The sequence below is a fragment of the Sarcophilus harrisii genome, chromosome 1 (assembly GCF_902635505.1).
Source record: "Sarcophilus harrisii chromosome 1, mSarHar1.11, whole genome shotgun sequence".
Taxonomy (NCBI): Eukaryota; Metazoa; Chordata; class Mammalia; order Dasyuromorphia; family Dasyuridae; genus Sarcophilus; species Sarcophilus harrisii.
Window position 1 is genome coordinate 661,324,964 of NC_045426.1, and position 21,515 is coordinate 661,346,478.

The 21,515-nt window shown below is 36.7% G+C and overlaps 1 protein-coding gene across 1 annotated transcript in view; it reads right to left on the bottom strand.

Annotated features, from left to right (window-relative positions):
- Positions 1-21,515, bottom strand: part of CPAMD8 (C3 and PZP like alpha-2-macroglobulin domain containing 8) — a 155,073-nt gene that overhangs the window by 94,064 nt on the left and 39,494 nt on the right. The window contains exons 11-19 of the mRNA XM_031947976.1: positions 19,952-20,179; positions 16,159-16,329; positions 15,933-16,061; positions 12,692-12,881; positions 9,852-10,024; positions 9,599-9,748; positions 7,647-7,811; positions 6,311-6,453; positions 4,655-4,717 (exon numbers count right to left, since the gene is read on the bottom strand). Coding sequence (XP_031803836.1) covers positions 4,655-4,717; positions 6,311-6,453; positions 7,647-7,811; positions 9,599-9,748; positions 9,852-10,024; positions 12,692-12,881; positions 15,933-16,061; positions 16,159-16,329; positions 19,952-20,179 — 1,412 coding nt within the window. The remainder of the gene's footprint in view (positions 1-4,654; positions 4,718-6,310; positions 6,454-7,646; positions 7,812-9,598; positions 9,749-9,851; positions 10,025-12,691; positions 12,882-15,932; positions 16,062-16,158; positions 16,330-19,951; positions 20,180-21,515) is intronic.

Sequence of the window (21,515 nt, forward strand, 5' to 3'; positions counted from 1 at the left end):
CTATTCTTCTATACATATTTCCACAATTATGCTGCTGCACAAATCAGATCAAAAAGAAAAAAACTGACAAAATACAGCACCCATTTCCATTAAAATCACTAGAGAACTTTGGGATAAAGGGAGCTTTCCTTAAAATAATAAGCAGCATCTATCTAAAACCTATAGTGAGCATTATTTGTGATGGAGAGAAGCTGGACACATTCCCAGTAAGATCAGGGGTGAAACAAAGATGCCCATTATCATTATTATTGTTCAACATTGTTGTACTAGAAATTTTGACTTCAGCAATAAGAAAAAGAAATTAAAGGAATTAGAATAGGCAATGAGGAAATAAAACTATTGAAGCAGGTTGGGGTCCCTTTAAGAAACTGTATTTCCTATTGATCTGTGATTCCTTTCAGATTGCCAGCCCCTCCTGGCTGAGGCATATCATCCCCAGACAAGTTGTCTTTGGAGGATGCCAGAGCCTTTGATTCAAATACAAATCCTGGTCAAAAAGCAACCCTTTGAATTCTAATAGGAGATCCAAGCTTGTCCCAGCCCCCATTCTGACTTGCTTGGGCTGCCCAGCCCCCACTGGTTCTGATCTGCTTGGGCTTCCCAACCCCCACTAAGATACTCAACATAATAAGCTTCTATCAACTAAAGTCTTTGAAGATGGACCTTGGCAGCTCCCTTTGCTGTCAGGATTTTCTGTCCACTGAGAACTGCATCTCAGTGCAAAATTCCATTTTCCACAGATCTGCCACTACAGAAGTCAGTCTCTGGGTAAACTGATTTCTATCTTTCATTTTGCAATGAATATTTGGGAATGAGTGAATTCTTTCACTTCTAGAACCTGCGGTCGATTAAAAGGGGATTCTTAATAACTCTCTTACAGCCACTAACCTCTAGACCACCAGGAATCTAGACCATTCAAACAGCCATCACTATCACTCTTTGCAGATGATGTGATGATATACTTAAAGAATTCTAGAAAATCATCCAAAAACCTTCTAGAAACAATTCACAACTTTAACAAAGTTACAGGATATAAAATAAATCCATACAAATCATCAGCATTTCTATATATTACTGACAAAGCCCATTAGCAAGAGACAGAGAAATTCCATTTAAAATTATTATAGAAAAAATAAAATACTTGGGGATCTGTTTGCCAAGACAAACCCAAGAACTATATGAACACAATTACAAAATACTTCTCACACAAATAAAGTCAGATCTAAACAATTGGAAAAATATCAATTGTTCATGATTAGGATGAGCTAATATAATAAAAATGACAATTCTGCCTAAAAAGGGGGGGGAAATGAGAAAAAACAAAATGCAAGCAAACAACAATAACAAAAAAGTGAAAATACTATATTGTTTTTCACATTCAATCCCCAGTCCTCTCACTGGGTGTAGGTGGCTCTCTCCATCACAAGTCCATTGGTACTGGCCTGATTCTGATCTCTCTCTTCCCACTGGAGCCAAATGATCATGAAGCTGCTGACTTTGCATAGCCATCTCTTGTTTCAATCCAATTCACTTGCAAGTCATGACATCACCTTCCCAATGTCATGGTCCTCTTCAAAAATGAAGGACAAACCACAATAACAACTTCTTTCCAAAAATGTTTACCCTTATCTTCCTCTTCTGATCTCTGTAAAATTTCATTTTTTCCACGCTACTCATGTATTCACATTCCACATAAGACTGTGAAGCTCATGCTTTGTGCTCTCTGGTTTGTTTTTGTTTTCCATACAGATGAGCTTGAGCTCCGAGTATAAATAAAATCTGCAGATAACTATTTTTGTGTCATTTGTTAATTGGGTAATTGAGAGCAATGCTTAATTGATAGATCCTTGGATCATTTTTTTTATCCTGTTTATAATTTGTTTTGCTTAAAAAAAACAAATTTATTTGTTTGCTTATTTTTTCCTTTCTCATGGTTTTTTCCTTTTTGATATGATTTTTCTTGCATAGCATGACAAATATGAAAATATGTTTAAAAGAACTGTACATAATTAACCTATATCATATTGCCTGCTGTCTTTGGGAGGGGGGAGGTAAAGTAGGGAAGGAGAAAAATGTGAACCACAAAGCTTTACAAAAATGAATGTTAAAAACCATCTTCACAAGTATTTGGAAAAATAAAACACTATTGGAAACAAACAAACAAATTTGGAGCTAGATGGTCTATTTGGCTCCTGGGTTATGTGAAGTGCAGCTTGTGATTCAGTGTTTCTGGGGTGAAACTCCAGGCAGTTAGCTGACTAGAATAGAGGTACACATATAACAAAATCAGGATCAACTCTCAAGAAACAATCACCTAACAAAGAATAGATGGGTAAGAGAATAAGTAGTTGTTTTATTTATATAAATACCAATTTGTGCCCCTAAGCACAGGAAATGGCTGGTCCATTATGGTTCTCAGATTATCATCATAAACAAGTGACCCAAAGAGTTAAACATGGGAAAGGCTTCAGAGGGCACAGGGTCCAAGCCTAATTGAAGCAAGAATCTCTTGTCTAAAAACATCTTCCAAAAGCAGACCTCCACTCTCTGCTTGAAAAACTCCAGTGATGGAGAACTCACTGATTTCTGAGTTCATTCCACTTTAAATAGTTCTGAGGTTGAAGACTACCTCCCAGTAACTTACTTCCATTGCTTTTCTTTTCTTTTTTGCTGAGGCACTTGGGATTAAATGACTTGTCCAGGGTCATACAGCTAGAAAGTGTTAAGTGTTTGAGACCAGATTTGAATTCAGGTCCTCCTGACTTCAGGGCTGGTGCTCTATCCGTGACATCACCTAGCTGCCCCCACTTCCATTGCTTTTCTAGGGGACAAATGGCAGCAGCCTCTGCCACAGGATTAGTAAAATCCTTCTGATCTTTGGAGACAGTGATTGTGTTTGTCCTCCATGGCTTCTTCATCCTTTCTAGATTTCACTACTGACTCCTACAACTAACTTTCTCTACCACCTCTCTCGGGTACCTCTGCCCTCTCATTTTCAGTGCCCTTTTATATGTTGCTTCCTCCCATGAGAATGTAATATCCTTGAAGACAGAATTTGAAGAAAGCTAGATGGGGAGAGAAGCTAACATTCTAGAGCTGAAGTCTAGGAAGAACTGAGTTCAAACTCCACCTCAGAGACTTTCTAGCTGTGTAACCCTGGCTAGTCATATAACTTTTGTAAACCTTAGTCTTCTCATCTCTAAAATGGTCATAATAATAGCCCCTGCTTTCCATGGCTATTTTGATAATCAAAGTTTATCCACATAAGTATACACATATACACAATACATACACACATGTATATACACATGTACATATGTATATGTACACATACAGAAGTATCTGTATATGAATAAAATATATATGTGTATATGTATATATATATATATATATATATACAAAGTTTAACATATGCAAAGTTTAAAGAGTTGTATAAATGTGGCCATGACTATGGCAGCCTAGTGCAATGCTGGTAGAGTGCTGGACTTGGAATCAGGAAGACCAATTGTGCTGCAGATACTTACTAGTTGTGTGAGTCACTTAATCTCTGATTTCCTTAATTTCATCAATAGTAAAATGAGAATAATAACCATCTACCTTGCAGGACTGTTGTGAGGATAAAAAATGCTTAGTACAGTATTTGGCAGATAGCATATATGAATGCAATTCCCTTCCCCTTTTTGCTTGTATTAGTATTCCCAGGCTTAGCACAATGCCTGGTGTATAATGCTTGGTTAATAAATGTTTACTGATGAATTAATTAACCTTATATGTTTTCTCCAGTATTTCCAGTTCTCTCTATGAGGGAACAAGAATAAAGGTCATTCCCTGTCAGAATGAAGATGACCTAAATGATTTTTAAACAGGGGAGAAGCCAAGAGAGGATAGTTTTAAATGGGCTAGAGATCAGATCCTCTCAATCAGAAACTGGTACAGGCAGCAAAATGATGGTTTGGTTATGTATACTTATTGTGTATCTAATTTATATTTTAATACATTTAACATCTACTGGTCATCCTGCCATCTGGGAGAGGGGGTGGGGGAAAGAGGGGAAAAATCGGAACAAGAGGTTTGGCAATTGTCAATGCTGTAAAATTACCCATACATATAACCTGTAAATAAAAGGCTATTAAATAAAATAAAATAAAATAATAAATAAATAAAAAACTGGTACAGGAAAGCTAAAGGGGTGGGGGTCAGAGTTTTCCATTCCTGCCGTCTACCAATCACCTACATTCTCCTTCACTTTAAACACGACTAAAACAAAATAAGAGGTGGGAATAGACTATAGCCAAAGTGTAGAGCTTCCCACAGTAGAGAGGAAATACGGGGCTGCTTCTAATAAATAGTTTTTAGAATTTTAATCACCCTATTATGAAAACAAAGGGATGTTATTGCAAAAGAGGGAATTTTAAGAATCGTGAAGGCTTTGTTTACTGTAAATTGTAAAGATCTCTATTATTATTATTACATTTCAGAGGGTCACATTAGTCTTGTTAGGACAAATGGATTTCAAGCTGTACTTCATGATGCTACAAGTGGGAAAACTGCTGACAAAAAATTTCCCATTTAGTTCTGCTTTTCAAGTAAATTACGATAGTCATATTTTCTCACAAATGTTTTTTATTAAACAAAGACAAATAAGACTTCATACCTGATATTAAGACAATGCCACATCCATGTTTCAGGGAAGAAAGTCCTTTTTCTCTTCTCAGCTCTATCAAGAGAAGAAATAAAAGGGAAATCTTATTTAAAAAATGGCTCACACAGGCTTTAGAATTGCAACAGGCTTCTCAGGTACCCAAGTGAGGAAAAGAGGAAAGTGGCAAGACTGAAATGTGAAAGGGGCCGATTGATACAAAGCTTGCCCCATAATGAAGCAGACATCTTTTCACCAAATGCAGTTTCTTAAGTATTCTATCAAATAAACATCAAACACAGAAGGCAAAAATTGATTAGAAGTTATACTCCCTTGCTTTACATTCAATTACATTTTGTTCAACATTTATAAAGTACCTACTAAGTGCAATACCTTGAGCTGGAAGGCTGATACAAAGATTTTAAAAAAAAGACACAAATACAATTTTTTTAAAGGCAGAGTGTAAAAAAGACAAAGGAAGAATTCTGACAAAATGTTCTGAGGTTCTTCCTAGCTTTGACAATCTAAATTGTAAGGTCATTTTCCATTGTAACACTCTGAATAGAAAAATCTGAGGAAGAAAAGCATTTTTAAAAAATCTTCTTTCATGGTATTAAAAAAAAAAAAACAACTCTTGGTGAGTTTTTTGGTTTGGTTGGTTTTAGCTCATTGGCTTTTTTTCTTTAAATCTCATTCTTACTGATCCATAGCTTTTCTGGAATACTTTGGTGCTGATCCACAGCTTTTTCCAGAGTACATTAGGACACATTTTATTTGGACATTTGCTTCACATTATAGAGATTTGGAATTTACAAGATTTTGTATAGTGACAACTTCTTATTTTCAGAAACTCTCTGTCTTAGGACGACAGAATCCTAGAATCTCAGAAGTCATTACCTCATGCCTGAATCACTGTGATAGCTATTGGAGGGTATGCCTGTTGCAAGTCTCTCCCCATTCCAATTCATTCTTTATTCAGTCGCTAAAGTCAATTTTCCTGTGCAGGTCCAATATTGTCTCAACCTACCATCTTCCACTCAATAAATGACAATGGCTCTCTATTTCTTCCAGGATCAAATATAAATGCTCTGTCTGGTATTCAAAACCCTTTCTACCTTTCCAGTTTTCTAGCACCTTATTACCCAACATGCTCTCTTTGATCCAATGATGCTGGCCTCCTGGCTATTCCATGTACAAGACACTCATCTCTTGGCTCCGGGCATTTTTTCTGATTGTCCCCAAATCTGTAATACTCTCCCTCTTCTGCTCTGACTACTGACTTCCCTAGCTTCCTTTAAATCCTAACTAAAATGCCACCTTATAACTCCTCTTAATTCCAATCTTTTCCCTATATTATTTCTTACTTATCCTATGTATTGCTTTATATTTACTTGCATATTGTCTCCCCCATTAGAATGTAAGTTATTTGAAGGCAGGAATTGTCTTTCACCTTTTTTTGTATCCCTAGCACTTAATACCACATATTAGGAGTTTAATAAATATTTACTGAATGAATGAATGAATGAAAGCGAGCACAAATGTAAGATAACACATTTATTTAGAATTTCATCTACCTTCCTATTTGTTAAAAACCTGACCTAGAGACCTGGTTCAGATTAAACTGGTACATTAAGGTAGTATTGGCTAAAAGCTTCCCAAATTCCACATTACCTGGGTATGATCTTTGAATGTGCTGTGCTGCCCAGCGTGCCTGTGTGTGGCTGGAAAGCTGGTACAGCCTCATCTGTGTACATGTCCCCATCTTGCCTGTGATTCAAACTTACTGAATCTGTCATGACCACTAGCCCGGTTTCCTAGATAAAGGGAAACAACCACAAGAGTTTCATCAGTTTGTCTTTTGAATGACTGACAAGAATATAAACCCATTCACAGCAGCACTTGTTACAGGGACACAGGAAGTATTGTTGCTGAAGATTAAACATTTTCACATTTGATTTCACATTTGATTTGTTCCAGGGTCCAAAGCACAAAGGAAAACTGACACATTTGGAAAATAATTAGTTTGTCCATTTAAAAACTTAATAAACAGATCATGGCTTGCAAACCGCATAAAATAAAAGACACACTATAAACCAAGCAAAATTTAATCTTTTCTTGAAAGCCTTAAATTATCACCAATGGTACTAGAGAAAAGCATTGAGACTGAAGTTAGAAGACATGAGTTTGAGTCCCAGCTTCATCCCTTTGGGCATGTCACAATCACTTTTAGCCTCAGTTACCTCATCTAAAAAGTAGGGAGAATAATAAGTATACCACCTCCCTCCTTATAGGCTTTGTTAAGAATCAGATGAGATAACAGTTGGGAATGTATACAAGTATATTAATTAAATTCTAGAAATTAGTTCTGAATAGATCAGCAAAAAACAATAAAACAAATTAAGACTCGAATTCTATCCAGTCCAATTTGCTGGGAACTGCCATGAAAAAGCAGCCAAGGAAGAATTTCTGAAGAGCAGATACAGTCCTGAAGATGTTCATGAGTGAAGAAAGGTACACTGGACATGAAGAGGGAAATGTTAGGATCCTCTTGCCATAGTTGAAGCCAGGTGGGAATGAGGAACTCTACTGGAACAGAAGCCCTAATCATGGAAGAGAGGGGACAGATGCAAGGGATGCTAGAAAAGAAAAACTAAACTCTTCACCAAAAGCATTTTTTTTACAGCCTGGTGAGATGGATAGTACAAGTAGTCTTATTCCTGTTTCATGGATGAGGGAGCCCAAGGCCCCAAGAGGAGAAATGGCTTGTCTGAATATATATCAGAACCAGCACCCTGGCCTGGGTCTTTGACTACATGTCCCGTGTTTTTTCTACTAGCCTCCATTCACCAAAAAGTTAGTATACTTTTGGCTCCCATTTTTTTCCTTTGATAAATGTTGCTCATTACAATGAATAATTTAGTCCATATACTTTAGAAGGACCTTTTGGAGAAGAAGGAGAGAAGTTGTTATATATTATATTATTATAATAATGTACTGTATTGCTTACAGTAAATGCAAATCGTGCATCTTTTGCAATATCCCAGTGCCAAGGGAAAACAGAAGACCTGCGTCGGCGTCTATGGGAGGACATCCCTGGCCACCAGAAATGCCCATCTTCTTTAGGCGTCCCAAAGGTATCAGAAACATCATATTCTGTTAATTCCTGGAAAACCTGTATGCAAGTGGGAAATGGAAGAGAAGAGATAATGAAGGTGGGATAGGTAAGTAAGAGAAAAGGAGAGAGTCTCAATTATTTGAAGTTATTCAAAAATACTTTTAACCAATTCAATTGCAAAATACTTATTACACATTTCTTCTGTGCGAGGCACAATGGTAGGTCCTGGGGAAACAAAGACAAAAAGAAACAATCTCCACACTAAAGGAGATTTAGACTAATTAGGGAAAAAAGCATGTTCACAAGTAAGTGATAGGACAAAATAGTCAATAACTATAGCAATGTAGTGTTTGACAAACCCAAAGACCCCAACTTTTGGGATAAGAATGCACCATTTGACAAAAACTGCTGGGAAAATGGAAAATTAGCATGGCACAACGAAGTGACAACCAGGAGAAAGAGAAAGAGAGAATTAAGAGAGAGGGTCAGCTATATCTTGTGTAGGAGATAGTACAATAAAAACTTGAGCTTAGGTGGCAGTGAGAAGTTCTGAAAAGCAGAAATGAGGAAGCAGGCCATTCCATGTGCAAAAGCACTTGTAACTAGAATCCTTCCATTGAGGTAGGATGCCACTGGACCTTTGGCAGGGCCAAGTGGTTGGAAATGTTTCCAGAAATAAATTGTGTCTGTGATATAACCACCAGCCTACCATGTGCAGAAAGGCTCACCATTAGGTTTTGGGTAGGGTTAACCATCAGAGAATGATTTTTTGTCTTACCCATGGCAATTCCAAGACCATCAATTATGTTGAGGGGCAAAATTAATAGAATGAGTCCCCACAATGACAAAATTCCTTGTAATACTGAGGCAAGTAGTTCATGGAATCTGCTCATGGAGGCAGAGCAGGGCTGAAATCTGCATCAGTGAAGAGATGGTTCACATTGATAGTTACTTACAGATCTTTTCACATATTGAAGTTTCAGGTATATTATACTAGCTATTAGGAAGGATAATCCTCAAAAAGTTTATAGGATAGTTGGGGAGATAAAACGCATCTGTGTATAGATGAGAAGTCTAGAAAATAACAAAGATAATTAGGAATATGGGCAGCTAGGTGATGCAGTGGATAGAGCGTTGGGCCTGCTGTCAGGAAGATTCAACCTCATGAATTCAAATTTGAACTTATTCTTTGTGTAATCCTGTTCAAATCACTTAACTCTGTTTGCCTTAGTTTTCTTATCTTTAAAATGAGCTAGAAAAAGAAATGGCAAGCCACTCTAGTGTCTCTGCCAAAAATACTTCAAATGGGGTCATTAAGAGTCATCCCTGACTGAAAAAATAACTGAAAAAATGATTGAACAACAATATTAGGAATATGATCATGACACATATGAATGGTACAGTTAATGAATGTTATAAAAGACTGTGTACACAGAACTAATTTGGGGGTAGAAGATCAGGAGAGACAACCTAAAAGAAATAGATTTAACTTGGCCCTTCAAGGCTAGAAATGATTCTGATGAGTTAAGAATGAAGGGAGAACATTCCTGGAGGGGGATACAATCTGAGCAAAAATAGGAGGAGAGAGAATACCAAATTTGTTCGGTGATCAGTGAGTGGACCAATTTGAGTGAACTATTAGGTTCTGGTAGTGGAGTAACAGAAAAATAGGTTGAAAAGGAAGATTGGACCTGATTGTCCACAATGAGGACTTTGAACCTCAGCCTGAAAGACTGTGAATAATAAATGTTGGTTGAGCTGAAGGTAAGTAGTTGGAGTTAGCTAACATGAATATTAGTAACTGAACTTTGACAGCCCTCAGCTTTTGGCCCCTCTCTCCTTACCTGAGCAGGTGTCAGCTGAAATCCTGTCTTGAGGAGATAAATGCTCTTATCAACAGTCCCAATACAGACACAGCTTCCTTGAGCACCTCGGACCTTCATGTCAACAATATCTCCAGGTCTTGTCTCATTGGAGGAATATGTCACTGAAACCTGAGCACAAAGACACTTCCCACTCACAGCTAGCAGGAGACCCCAGCCCTGCCAAATGAACTTCACTTCCTCTGTTTTCCTTCCCACTCTCCGGCCACCCTACCTGGTTTTCAAATGAGGCTTGAACTGCCAACTGTAGACTGTCTGTGACTCCTTCTCCATTCTCCCTTACGTAGTACACCAATAGACGGCTGAAAGGAGCCATACTGGGGGTGACTCGAAGATATAGGTATGTCATACATACCTCAACCTCAGCACCTGGAGTCTCTGGAGAAGCTGGGTAAGACATTATTTTGTTAGAAATTTTAAGGATTGGCTCATCCTTTTAGGAGTTAGCCTGCCATGTTTCACCTCATGGTGTCTTTCTCCTTGTTATAGCTAACTCTTTTGGGGCGCTCAATCTCTTTTACAGTTAGCCTGCCAGTGTAACCCCCTTCCCTGGCTAACAATAACATTCTTTTTATTGTCCTCCTGAATCTATTTCATATTTACCACTCTTGGTGTCTATTTTGTCTTTTCATTTTGACCATAACCTTTTCTTGTAAAAGAACCTTTTGGAAAAGAGAATACCATTGTATTCTTCACATGTGCCTTGTATTTAGAACTAGGAATTGCTACTCCAACCTTATCACTTTCACATCTTAGAAATGAGAGAAATTTGCTGTAATTTTTTTTTTTTTGCTGTTATGCTTCTGATCTTAGATATATTCAATTTCTGTGGGAAAACCTTTCAGTTTTATGTAATAAAAACTGCACATAATAATGAGTATAAATAACTGAAAAATGTTAATTACTAATAAATAAGTTGAACCAATATAATGGCAATACTACCTAAGTTAATTTACTTATTTGGTCCCATAAACATCGAATTACCAAATGATTGCATTACAACTAGAAAGAAACCCATTACAAAATTCTACTGAAGGCTGAAAAAGTCAAGAATTTAAAGGAAAATTTTCTCATCTGTAAACTAAGCTGGAGAAGGAAATGGCAAACCACTCCAGAATCTTTGTTAAGAAAACCCCAAATGAGATCATAAAAAGTCAGACATGACTGAAAAATCATTCAACAATAAGAAGTCACGTAATTTCTCTCTGACTCAATTATCTTAGCTATCAAATGAAGATAATAAATGTTATAGAACCTCCCTCCTATGATTGTAAAAATCAAATGATATTCCTTTTCAGTAAAATGAGAAGTTTTAACTAAATTATTTCTCATATTTGTTACAACTGTAAATCTGTGTGTGTGGGAGGGAAATGAACTTAAATATTTTGCAAATGAGGTTAAAATGATGGTAATCTTTTGATCACTTTTTTTCTTGAAATCCAATAATATGCCAATTTTCTACCAAATGATTCAAGCTATTAAAATGTAGTCAGGCATATCAATGGATCTGTGCTGTCAACAGCACAATGTAGAATTTCCCTTTAGTGATGAAAATAACAAATTTTTTTTGCATTTTTTTCATGTGTGTGTTGACCTTGTCTTTCCCATTTAATTACGGGCATTTTGTACATAAAGAGAGCTCATCTTCTTTAAAAAAAAAAAAAAAAGAATTTAAAGGAAAGTAATGAAAAAACACGGGGAGGAAAGCAATCTAGCAATAGCAGATCTCAAACTAGACTATAAAACAGAATTCTGAAAAGAAAAATGAGTACTGGTTGAAAAATAGAGAGAATGATCAGTACAACAGATTAGGTACATAATATATGGAAGCAAACTAACCTAGGAGATCAGTGTTTGATAAACCCTAAATCCCACAAAAATAAAATAAAATTTAAAAAATTGAATGATTAAATTACAAATGGCCAGAAAACTTGAAGGTGTTAAAAAGATGCAAAAAGGAAACCCCCTAACCCTTAATGCCAACTTTAGTACTAACATCTTCTGGATGTTTGATAACAACCTTGAGAAAATACACTTTCCTATTTGAACTCAAAAGTTTCCATTCCCATTTCCAAGAAAGATGAGATACACTTGTACTGTCTTTTGAGTTAAAATGTAGCAACAACACATAAAGTTCCTTTACCACTCTCCCTGGACTTCTGGGAGCCATCTACCTGCTTGGAAGATTCTGAGACAATGATTGACTAGGAAAATGTTAATTCTGATTATTGGTCCCTCCACATCACCTCTTTAGTTGTGTATTCTAATAAAAGGGGAAAAAAACCATACATGCTACAGATAAGATGTCTGTGTAGTACCAACTCTAATACAAGTGCTTCACCTGCTCCAGATAACACTCAGGACATCATCCTTCTCGCTCAACCCCACCTGACAACATCTGTGAACTCTCTGCTCATCGTTCTATGTCCAGCTCAAAGGTCACCTCTTCTAACAAGCTCTCACAGATGCCCCAAAGGGAAGTGATCTCCACCTTACCCAGACTATAGCATATAGTGAGAAGAGAGGGTTTAGGCTTAGAGTCAAAACATTCACCTTATCTTTCTGGCCCTCAGTTTACCCATCTATAAAACAGGGATAATAATACAGATCCCAGTCACCTCCCAGGATTGTGAATGGAAGAAAGCATTTTGTCAGTTTTTCCCTACAGGAAAGAGATCTTTAAGCTTTACAGAATTGGAATTTATTCCAATGATCAAATTCGATTTTGTACCATATCTGTAAACCACATAAGGGCACACACCATACTTCATTTATCTTTTTAGCTTTTCTAATGCCTGGGGAAAGGGAATCATATGAACAAAGGCTTACACAGCAGGCATTGAGGGATTAGTATAACCACCTGGCTTATGTTGATGTGAGAGAATATTAGGTAATATTTTTTAAAAGGTATATTTGACTCAGACTGTGCATGGCCTTTGACAGTCTAACTATGGAGTTTGGATTTTCTCCTGGTGGTACTGGGGAGCCATTGAAGGTGTCTGACACGGGCTATGAACACAGTAAGATTTTAATTTCCCTTGTGACTATACTCACTTGTTCCTGGGATGTGGGTTACATGGCTGGTCTGGTCTGAGGGAGGTGCATCTCTCTTGCTTCTTTGCTGTGTGACATTGGCAGGCTGCAGGCCTGATTGCACAATGTTGCCTCGTGATGCAACTTCATAATATAAAGTAAAATCACAAGGACAGGTGGACTTTACGGGAAAACGGACTTCGTCCCCCACCTTAGGGAAGAGACAGCAGCTGAGAGGGAACCTGAGTTATGCTAAACAGAAACAGATGATACGAACAAACCAAGAGGTCAATGACCCTGAACCCTCCCAAGCCCCCAACAAGAAGATACGATGTTGAGACGTCCAGAGAGGGGCACAGATGCCCTCGGCTCTCTGTCTTGGAATGGGATCTATCCATTTTGCTTTGACAGAGAAGAAAGGAGGAAGAGAATTTAGAACTTAAAAATTATTTTACATGAATGTTAAAAATTGTTTTTATGTTTAATTGAGGGGAAAATGAAATATTATTTAAAAAAGAAATATGATCTGATAAGATGTTCTACTTTAGCCTTAGAAATGAAAATGATAAAAGTAAATAATATCAAGTTATAGAATGATAGATTTTTTTAAAAAATAAAATTTTAGTGATATCTTTTATATCTATAGTGACCTGTTATATCTTTTGCATCACAATTATTTCCAGTTTACTACTTTTTACCCTCCTTATCCAGTCTCAAATGAGCCTTCTCTTGTAACAAAGAAAAACATGTATGAAAAGAAAATTATCCTGATGGAGCGGCTTTGTCTATCAGCATTCTATACCCACAGTCTTCCCCTCCCCACTTCTTGTCCCTAGGACCCTGGCTGAATATTATAATCACATTTGGCTAAAATCATATGAGATTAGACAGTTTTCAGCATTGGAAAAACTTTTAGAGGTCATTTAATCCATCCCCCACAAATGGCCATCCAAAACAAAATAGGTACCTATTATTTAGAGAATGGCTAAACTAAGTATAGTTCATGAATATAGTGAAACAGTATTGTATTGAACTAAATGACAAATGTGTTTGGTTCAGAAGAATTGGGGATCTCTCATATAAAATGAAGTAAAAGGGAAAGAGGAGAATCCAGGGACAATTAACACAAAGACCTGCAAAGGAAGCAAATTTGAATGACTTCAGAATTCCAATCAAAGCAGTACCTTTGGTTATACTTTTCCAGAAGACCGATGAAGATACCTGCTAACCTTCTATCTATTGATAGAGAAGTGGGGGCTAGGTGCAGAATGAAGTTTGCCCTTTCAATTATGCCTAATGTATTGGTTTATTTATTTGTTACAAAAGAGGGCTTCTTTTTGCAGGAGTTAGAGTACTGAATAGGGACAATAAATCTTTTTAAAGAAAGACAAGAGTATTTACAAATGGTACCTCAAGATCAGCACTGGTGATAGTGAATATAACAGCTCAAAGGTAATACATTTTATATTCAGATATCTCTCACTGTTAGAAGAAGTTTGTCTTCCTATTAAGACAAATAGATGATCCTGTAAGCCCAAAGTCATATGAAAGACACCTAATCCATATAAAATGCTGCAGCTACAAAACTTCAACTGGACTAAACTTCAGGTGAGCAGCCTCATATCTGGGCTTTGCTTTCCATGACTATGAAGCATCATTCTCAAGATGGCCCAGGAGAAGCAAAGGAAGGAAAGAGAAGAGAGCTTCTCAAGATAGGAACTTGCTAGTCCTTAAGAGTTCTATTCTAGGAGACAGAATTCTGGGTTCCTAGGTTCCTGGGTTCTAGTTACATTTTTTCCCCATTAATCAGATATGCAAACCTGAACAAATAACAAATCCCATGAACTTTTGTCTTCTCACTTGTAAAATAAAGGGTTTGGATAAGATGATTTCTGAGGGCCTTCCAGCTGACATTAACTCAAATTGTAATCATTAATACAGCTGGACACATAATCCTAAATCCCAAGAAAGTCACGTGATAAATGTCTTACATCTCAGAGTTCATAGAATGACAACCTCAAAATTGGCCTAAAGCACTCATCTGCACCTTAAGAATTGCAAATTGGAAAAGAAAGAACATTTTTACTTGGCTGGAAACACATTCAAAAAGTCATCATGTGAATAATTCATAGGGCAGTGCCTGCTAACACACTAATAAAGCTTCTGGATGAAATGATGGAATTGTTTATGCAAAAAGTCTTTGGCTAATTGGAACACACAGTAACGGGAGCTGAAAAACCTCTGTTCCCACAATTGTAAGAAAGGCCTTTTCCAGCTTTCCCACAGTGGAATTGGTTTAAATCAGAGCATAATAAGAACAATGTGTCCAGAGTGGCTGTGCAGAATCCCATTTGTGTTTCCTTCCCAAGGAAGTACTGTAAAATACGAACTACCGATTCAATTCATGTAAAATGCTGCAAAACCTCATTTGGACTGAACTGACCCTCACCTTCAGATGAGCAGCCTCATGTCTGGGCTTTAGATTCTATGACTGAATCATCATTCTCAAGATACTGACAGGTGCCATTTATAAAGAGCTGAAGTCTGCAGCAACTGGTTATCATTGAACAAGCAACACCATGGCCAGAGCCCAGGTAGAGCCTTGAGTACAGTTTGGCTATGAAGTAATGAATGAGGAATACAATCAAGTCTTAGATATGAGGCAGCCCTGAAGAGAGCGGAAGACACTATTCATCCCTGCCTTCCAAGTCTTTCCTTCTCTAGGCTAAATACTCTCTATTCCTTTAAACCAGAGGTCAGCAAACTACAAAATATAAGAAATATTCTAGCCCATGGGTGGAACAAAAACAAGTAGTAGGCTGAATCTGGTCCCACAGGCCACAGTTTGCTGACTCCTATATCACATGGTCTCTGATTTTCTCATGATCTGGTCACCCTTCCTTCACTTGCCCATAACTACCATTTGTTGAGGTCCTTCCTAAAATGTAATACCCATAATGGAGCACAGAAATGGTCTGATTCTCATCTCCTTCATCCTGGGCCCTATGGTTCTCCAAGACTACTTTAGCTTTCTTGGCTGCAACATTACACTGCAGCCATGTATTTGTTTGCAGTCTAAAAGTCCCCATGCTATAAGCTTGTCCTTTTCAAATAACCTTAATATAGGGTTCAGTGAGGTTTCCCCCATTCTATCCTTGTAAAACTGATTTCTTAATTAAATCCAACAAGTGGATGTTTTATTTATCTCTATTAAATTTTATTAGATCTGACCCATCATTCTAGAGTACAAGGCAATCCTTACCTGAAAGGATGACTCAGGAGCCTGGAGCTGTAGGTAGCATTTACTTGGTGAGTACCAGCTACTAATAGATAAATAATTGGGTAGGTATTGGTTCCCAGCAGGTTTTCCATTGATTGCTAACACTTTTGTCTGAAGAAAAAATACATCTGAATGTTATGCACGTATTTTCCAGGCATTCTCCCATTTCTGTTGCTGTGATTTTGCTTAAATGACAAGATTTACTAACCTCCAGCCAAACATACTGAGCAGTAGGAGGGATTGTAGGGATCTCAAAGTCTACTATCCCTCCTTGGGAAAGTAATTCACTGGTGTAAATGTTGTCCTTTGGAGTCAACTCAGCTTTGATACGGATCAACACTCCATTGGCTGGGCTACCATCAGGGTAAGATGCTTCCACCTGGACAGCATTTGAGCAACAAAACATCAGGAATATATTTTTAAAAAATAATTTATAATGACACAGTGGCAATTCAAGAAAAAGCAATTAACACATTAGAATGTGGGCCAATGAGACCGCACTTTAAAGGGCAACAATTTGGGATGTCATTTAGAATATAGTCAAAGGGACATAAGATTAAAAGCTACAAAGTACTTAGGAATTATCTAGGACAGCCTAATTTTACAGATTCACAATTAAAGCTAAGAGGCAAGTTCTTGACTAAAACAAGGAAAAAAGATGATCATAAAAAAGGAAATCAATAATTTTGATGACATAAAAATTTAAAGATTTCTGCAAAATTAAATCAATAACAGAATTAAAAGGGAAACAATTAATAGGGGGGCTTTTATTTTGCTTTGCAATAAATTTCTCTGCTAAATGTCTGATATCCAAGATAATGGAGAAGTGATACAAATGTATAAAAACAAGAATCATTTTCTGAAAGATTAATGATCAAAGGATATGAATAGGCAGTTCTCAAAAGAAAAATATAAGCTATCAATTTTTTCTTGAAATAATTCTCCAAATTACTATAAATAATATATACAGAAATTAATATACATCTGAGGTTTCATGTCACATCCATCATTTTGGCAAAGATTACAAAAAAAATTAATTGTTGAATAATTGATCTAACCATTATGGAAAGTAATTTGGAATGAAATCCTCTCAAAATACTATTGTGCATACCCTTTAGCCAAATGATACCATATGAGGTATATATGTCAAAGAGGAAGACAGAGGGAAAAGACTCATATGTAAAAAAAAATATTAATAGCAGTAGTTTTTACTGTAGCAAAGACTTAGAAGTAAAGTAGGTACTCATCAACTAGGGAATGAGTAAACAAATTATGATATATGAACATCACAGGATAGACTCAGAAACTTGAGAAGATGTGTGTGAACTAATACAGAGTGAAGTGAGCAAAACCAGGAAAATAATTTATACAATGATTATAGCATTATAAAGGAAAAAAATGTGAAAGACCTAAGAACTCTGATCAATATAACAATTATAATTCCAAGATATTAAATTTAACACAATAGTGACAATACTGCCCTACTCTTCTGTTTCCTTTTGACTTACCTCTGCTCTCTTTTGTGTATTTTTAAATATCCTATTATGTTTTTTTAATCATTAGTTCCTTCACACACACACACACGCCATTCTCCTGCCAAAAACAAAAGCCCTCTCTATAGCATGGAAATATAACCAAGCAGATGTTAGTCATATCTGAAAATGTATATCTCCTTCTAAATCAACAACTGATCATCTCTCTATCCAGAGGTGAGGAGTATGCTTCATCAATAGACTTCTTGAAATTATAATTAATCCAACTTCCAAGCTCACTTGTACTACTCTTCGGATTTGTGGGAACAAGAAGAGGACCATTGGTGGACAAGAAGTAGGAACTGGGGAGAAACCACTATGAAAAATGCAAAGAAGCTGCCTGAAAGACATGTTAGCAAGAATTAACCATGTGGGAGCTGAACTACTAAAATCCATTCAGGCAGGAAAATGAAGATCCTCATTTTTGTTCCCCCTTTCCCTCTCTCAATCAAGAAGGCAGGCAAATTGCCTTGGAACCTGATGCTTCCCTCCAGGCTTGGGAAATGCTTGCCCTTGTGTGCATTTAAAATTTCACTTTGTTTTTTTTAAATCAGCAAAAGTGATAAAGCTGTTAAATAAAAGGATTGCTAAATTGTGTATTCCCTGATTAAATGGGATAGTGAAGGGGATGATGGTGAATAAACTGGGACAGGAGAAAGATCTAAAGTTGTTCAGTCTGCCATAAGATTTCTGTCAAGGATCACTCTCAGTTTATTTGAATAGTTTACCAGAGCAGAGAAAATACAATCACTATTCTCTAGTAATACTAGTTAGATCCCTATATTCATATTTATCCCTGATTGTTAGTCTTCATTTCTACCCTCTGCACCTTTCTCTTTAGAGATTAGGATGGTTGTTGTTAAATTCTCTGTGCAGTGACATTTGCCTCTTCTGACAAATCCCATTTTCCCTCCCCAGGAGAACTGTTTTTCTTTGAATTTTCATACTTTCACTCTTGAGAATCTCCTCTTCCTCCTGGGCTTTTCTTCCCTTGAGCATTTTAGTCGATTTTTCACTTGTATCTTTCATTTGAAACATTTAGATTCTGCTTTCCCCACATCCAAAAGTCTTGTCAGCCTGAACCAAGACTTCCTATCCTTCTCAATCACAAATTCTAAGAAGAAGCATTCACTTTCCCCCATAGTTCCCAGCAGTTTTATTCTGAAAACCAGTTCCTCTTTATTAGTGAGAGCCAGATTCATAAAAGGAATTTTCCCTTTTTGGTTCCTCTATATTTTAAAATACAAGAGTGGAAATAAAGTCAATCAATCACTAAATGACTTCATATCATGGCATCAATCACTAAATAAAAGGTTTTAGCCTAGGTGCAAGATGTTCTTGATTAGTTTAGTTCTTAAAAGCCACTGGATGAAATGGCGTATGTTGCACAGGAAGTACATTTGGATCTGTTGAAAACATTTGATCATATCCTGTGCAGAACTTGAATAAAACTAGCAAATTAGTTTGGAACTGCCTATTTGAACATTTGGCTGTTTAATATGAAATTATCAGCTAAGTGACACTGGGCAAATCACTTAATTTAGCTTCATTTTCCTCATCTGTAAAATGGGAATAATAGCACCTACCTCACAGGGTTGTTGTGAGGATCATGTGAAATAATATATATAAAGCACTTGCAAACCTTAAAATGCAAAATCAATACTAAATATTGCTGTTGGCTAGGTAGTGTTGGAGACCTTCCAAACAAGTCCCTGAGGAGGAATTTCTTAGGAGTGCTTGGGAGTGGAGAAGAGGGAAACTTGGCCACATTCTTCCACCATGACCCGAGAAGGGCCTTGTGAATGCTGGAAAAGTCAGGAAGATGTAAAGTTCACAACATGCCTCAGACACTTAAGTAATTTAAAGTTTTCTTTTATAAAATGGGATAATAATAGTATCTATCTCTTAGGGTTGTTGTAAGAAATCAAATGACTATAAAGCTCTTTGCAAATCTATATATCAGAAGTTCTATATGAATGAGAGCTATTATTATAACCTTATTCTGACTTAGTACCTTATAATTCTTTGTAGGACAATATCTTCTAGGGTGATTATTGGATGTGATGAAAAGCAGAGCACTGGATTAGTGTTCAGCCCTGAGCTTCAATAAATGTATGTTAGTGAAAACAAACTGAAAATAAAGTCTACTTAAAATATAAGGATGCCCTAAAAATAATAAGTACTTAGCTGTGATATTTTTACTTTATATTTCTTCTCATTCAAGGAAAGTATGTTTTGTTCTCTTTTGAAAACATAACTTATGTTATCATTCAACATAGGTGATGGCATTGAGTATATATCAAAAATGTGGTTATGGACCACACTAAAATTTTACATGAGACAATTTTGGGAAGATGGGAAAGGGAAGAGAGGGAGGAAATCAAGGCTCATATTTGTATCATCATGATACACAATGATTTAAAGAAAGATATCAGAATATCATTGAATACAACTATATCAGGAACATACCTTTCCTCTGTAAGGCAGACCAGGTTTGAACTGCTTTCGGGTCTCCTTGCTATATCTGATCTCAATAAGCTGTTTTTGCACGGGGGTAGAATCATCAAATGTAACCTGCTGACTGCCATCAACACTGGTCACTGTTGCCCAAATATTGACAGTGCCTCGAAAGTGCTCCGGGACATCAGCTGGCATCATATCCTTCACACACACATCAAAGACCGCAGAGCCATGTATCTGCAAGGAAAGTCAAGAAGGAAATGTTATATATTTAAACAACTTTTAGTGAAACTTTGCCTTTCTTCCAGGGTCTGGTATTTTGTTTCTCTTGGCAAAAAGGGGATAAGCAGAATGTCAAAACCTAGCTCAATCTGAAAAGAAACACAAATTTACAAACATATGTCTTTCATAAACCTTTAATCTAAAAACTTGGTTGACAGGAGTGGTTTGTTTAAGTCAAGAGCTTTATTTATGCCATGAATAGGAAACCTCTAGCCCATGAACTTGGGCTCTTTCATCTTGCACACCAATTCATGCAACAGGACATGATAGTTCTGTCAGGGCTTAGTTCTGGAAGAAAGCAAGAGGGAATCCAGGCTTCCAGAAGGGAATATTATATCCTCCCCCATAATTGTGCTGCTCTTGTGATTGTGAACTCTGAAGTTTCCTTTTTTGATCATAATCTCCTGTCTTTCCACTTTTCCTTCTGCCTCACTTTTCTAAAAGTGATTCATCCTTCTGACTGGGATTTTTAGTCCCTCGTTGCTTCTCTGTTCTCCCAAACTCTAACCCCATTATCAGGCTTTAGTCTTGACCAGTTCATCTCTACGCTGTCCCTTTTCCCCTTATCCTAGTGCTATTGATGCCTTTGTTCAGTCCTATCTGGCTCTTCGTTAGCCTTCGGACCATGCCATGTTGATATTGTCAATGGGGTTTTCTTGGCAAAGATAATGAAACAGTTTGCCATTTCCATCTCTAGTGGATTAGAGCAAATAGAGATTAATAAGTGTCCGAGACAGGATTTGAACTCAGGTATTCCTGACTCTAAGCCTACAGCTCTGTCCACTGAGCCATCCAGCTGCCTCTATTACTACCCTACCAACAACCTTTAGTGACTTTCACCATCTATTTTTTCCATTATTACATCAATGCTGCTGAATGCCACTGAATGAAGTTGCAAAACTGTATTTTCACTGGGTTTACTACAAATTCATACAAGCTAATGTAAACAAAGACCTCACTGCTACATTCTTCCATAACTGAATCATTTAGAAATGTATCAGGTTGAAGAGTTTATTTTTTTTTTCTTTAGGAGTTCATTTATGGTTTGCTCGATTTCTCTGAGATTGAATTGTTTTAGATTTCCACTTCCTATTTTGTTAATTTGTATATTTTTAAGTACTATTTCCAGTAAGTTTTAGTTTGAATGACATTTAGTTTCTGAGGATAGTGATTTTTAATAATTTTCCTATCCTATCCATTGTGAACTCACCATTTTCATTTTGATTTTGGCAATCTAGATTCTCTTTTATTTTGCTTAAATAAGCTAAAATTTTTATCAATTTTGTTAATT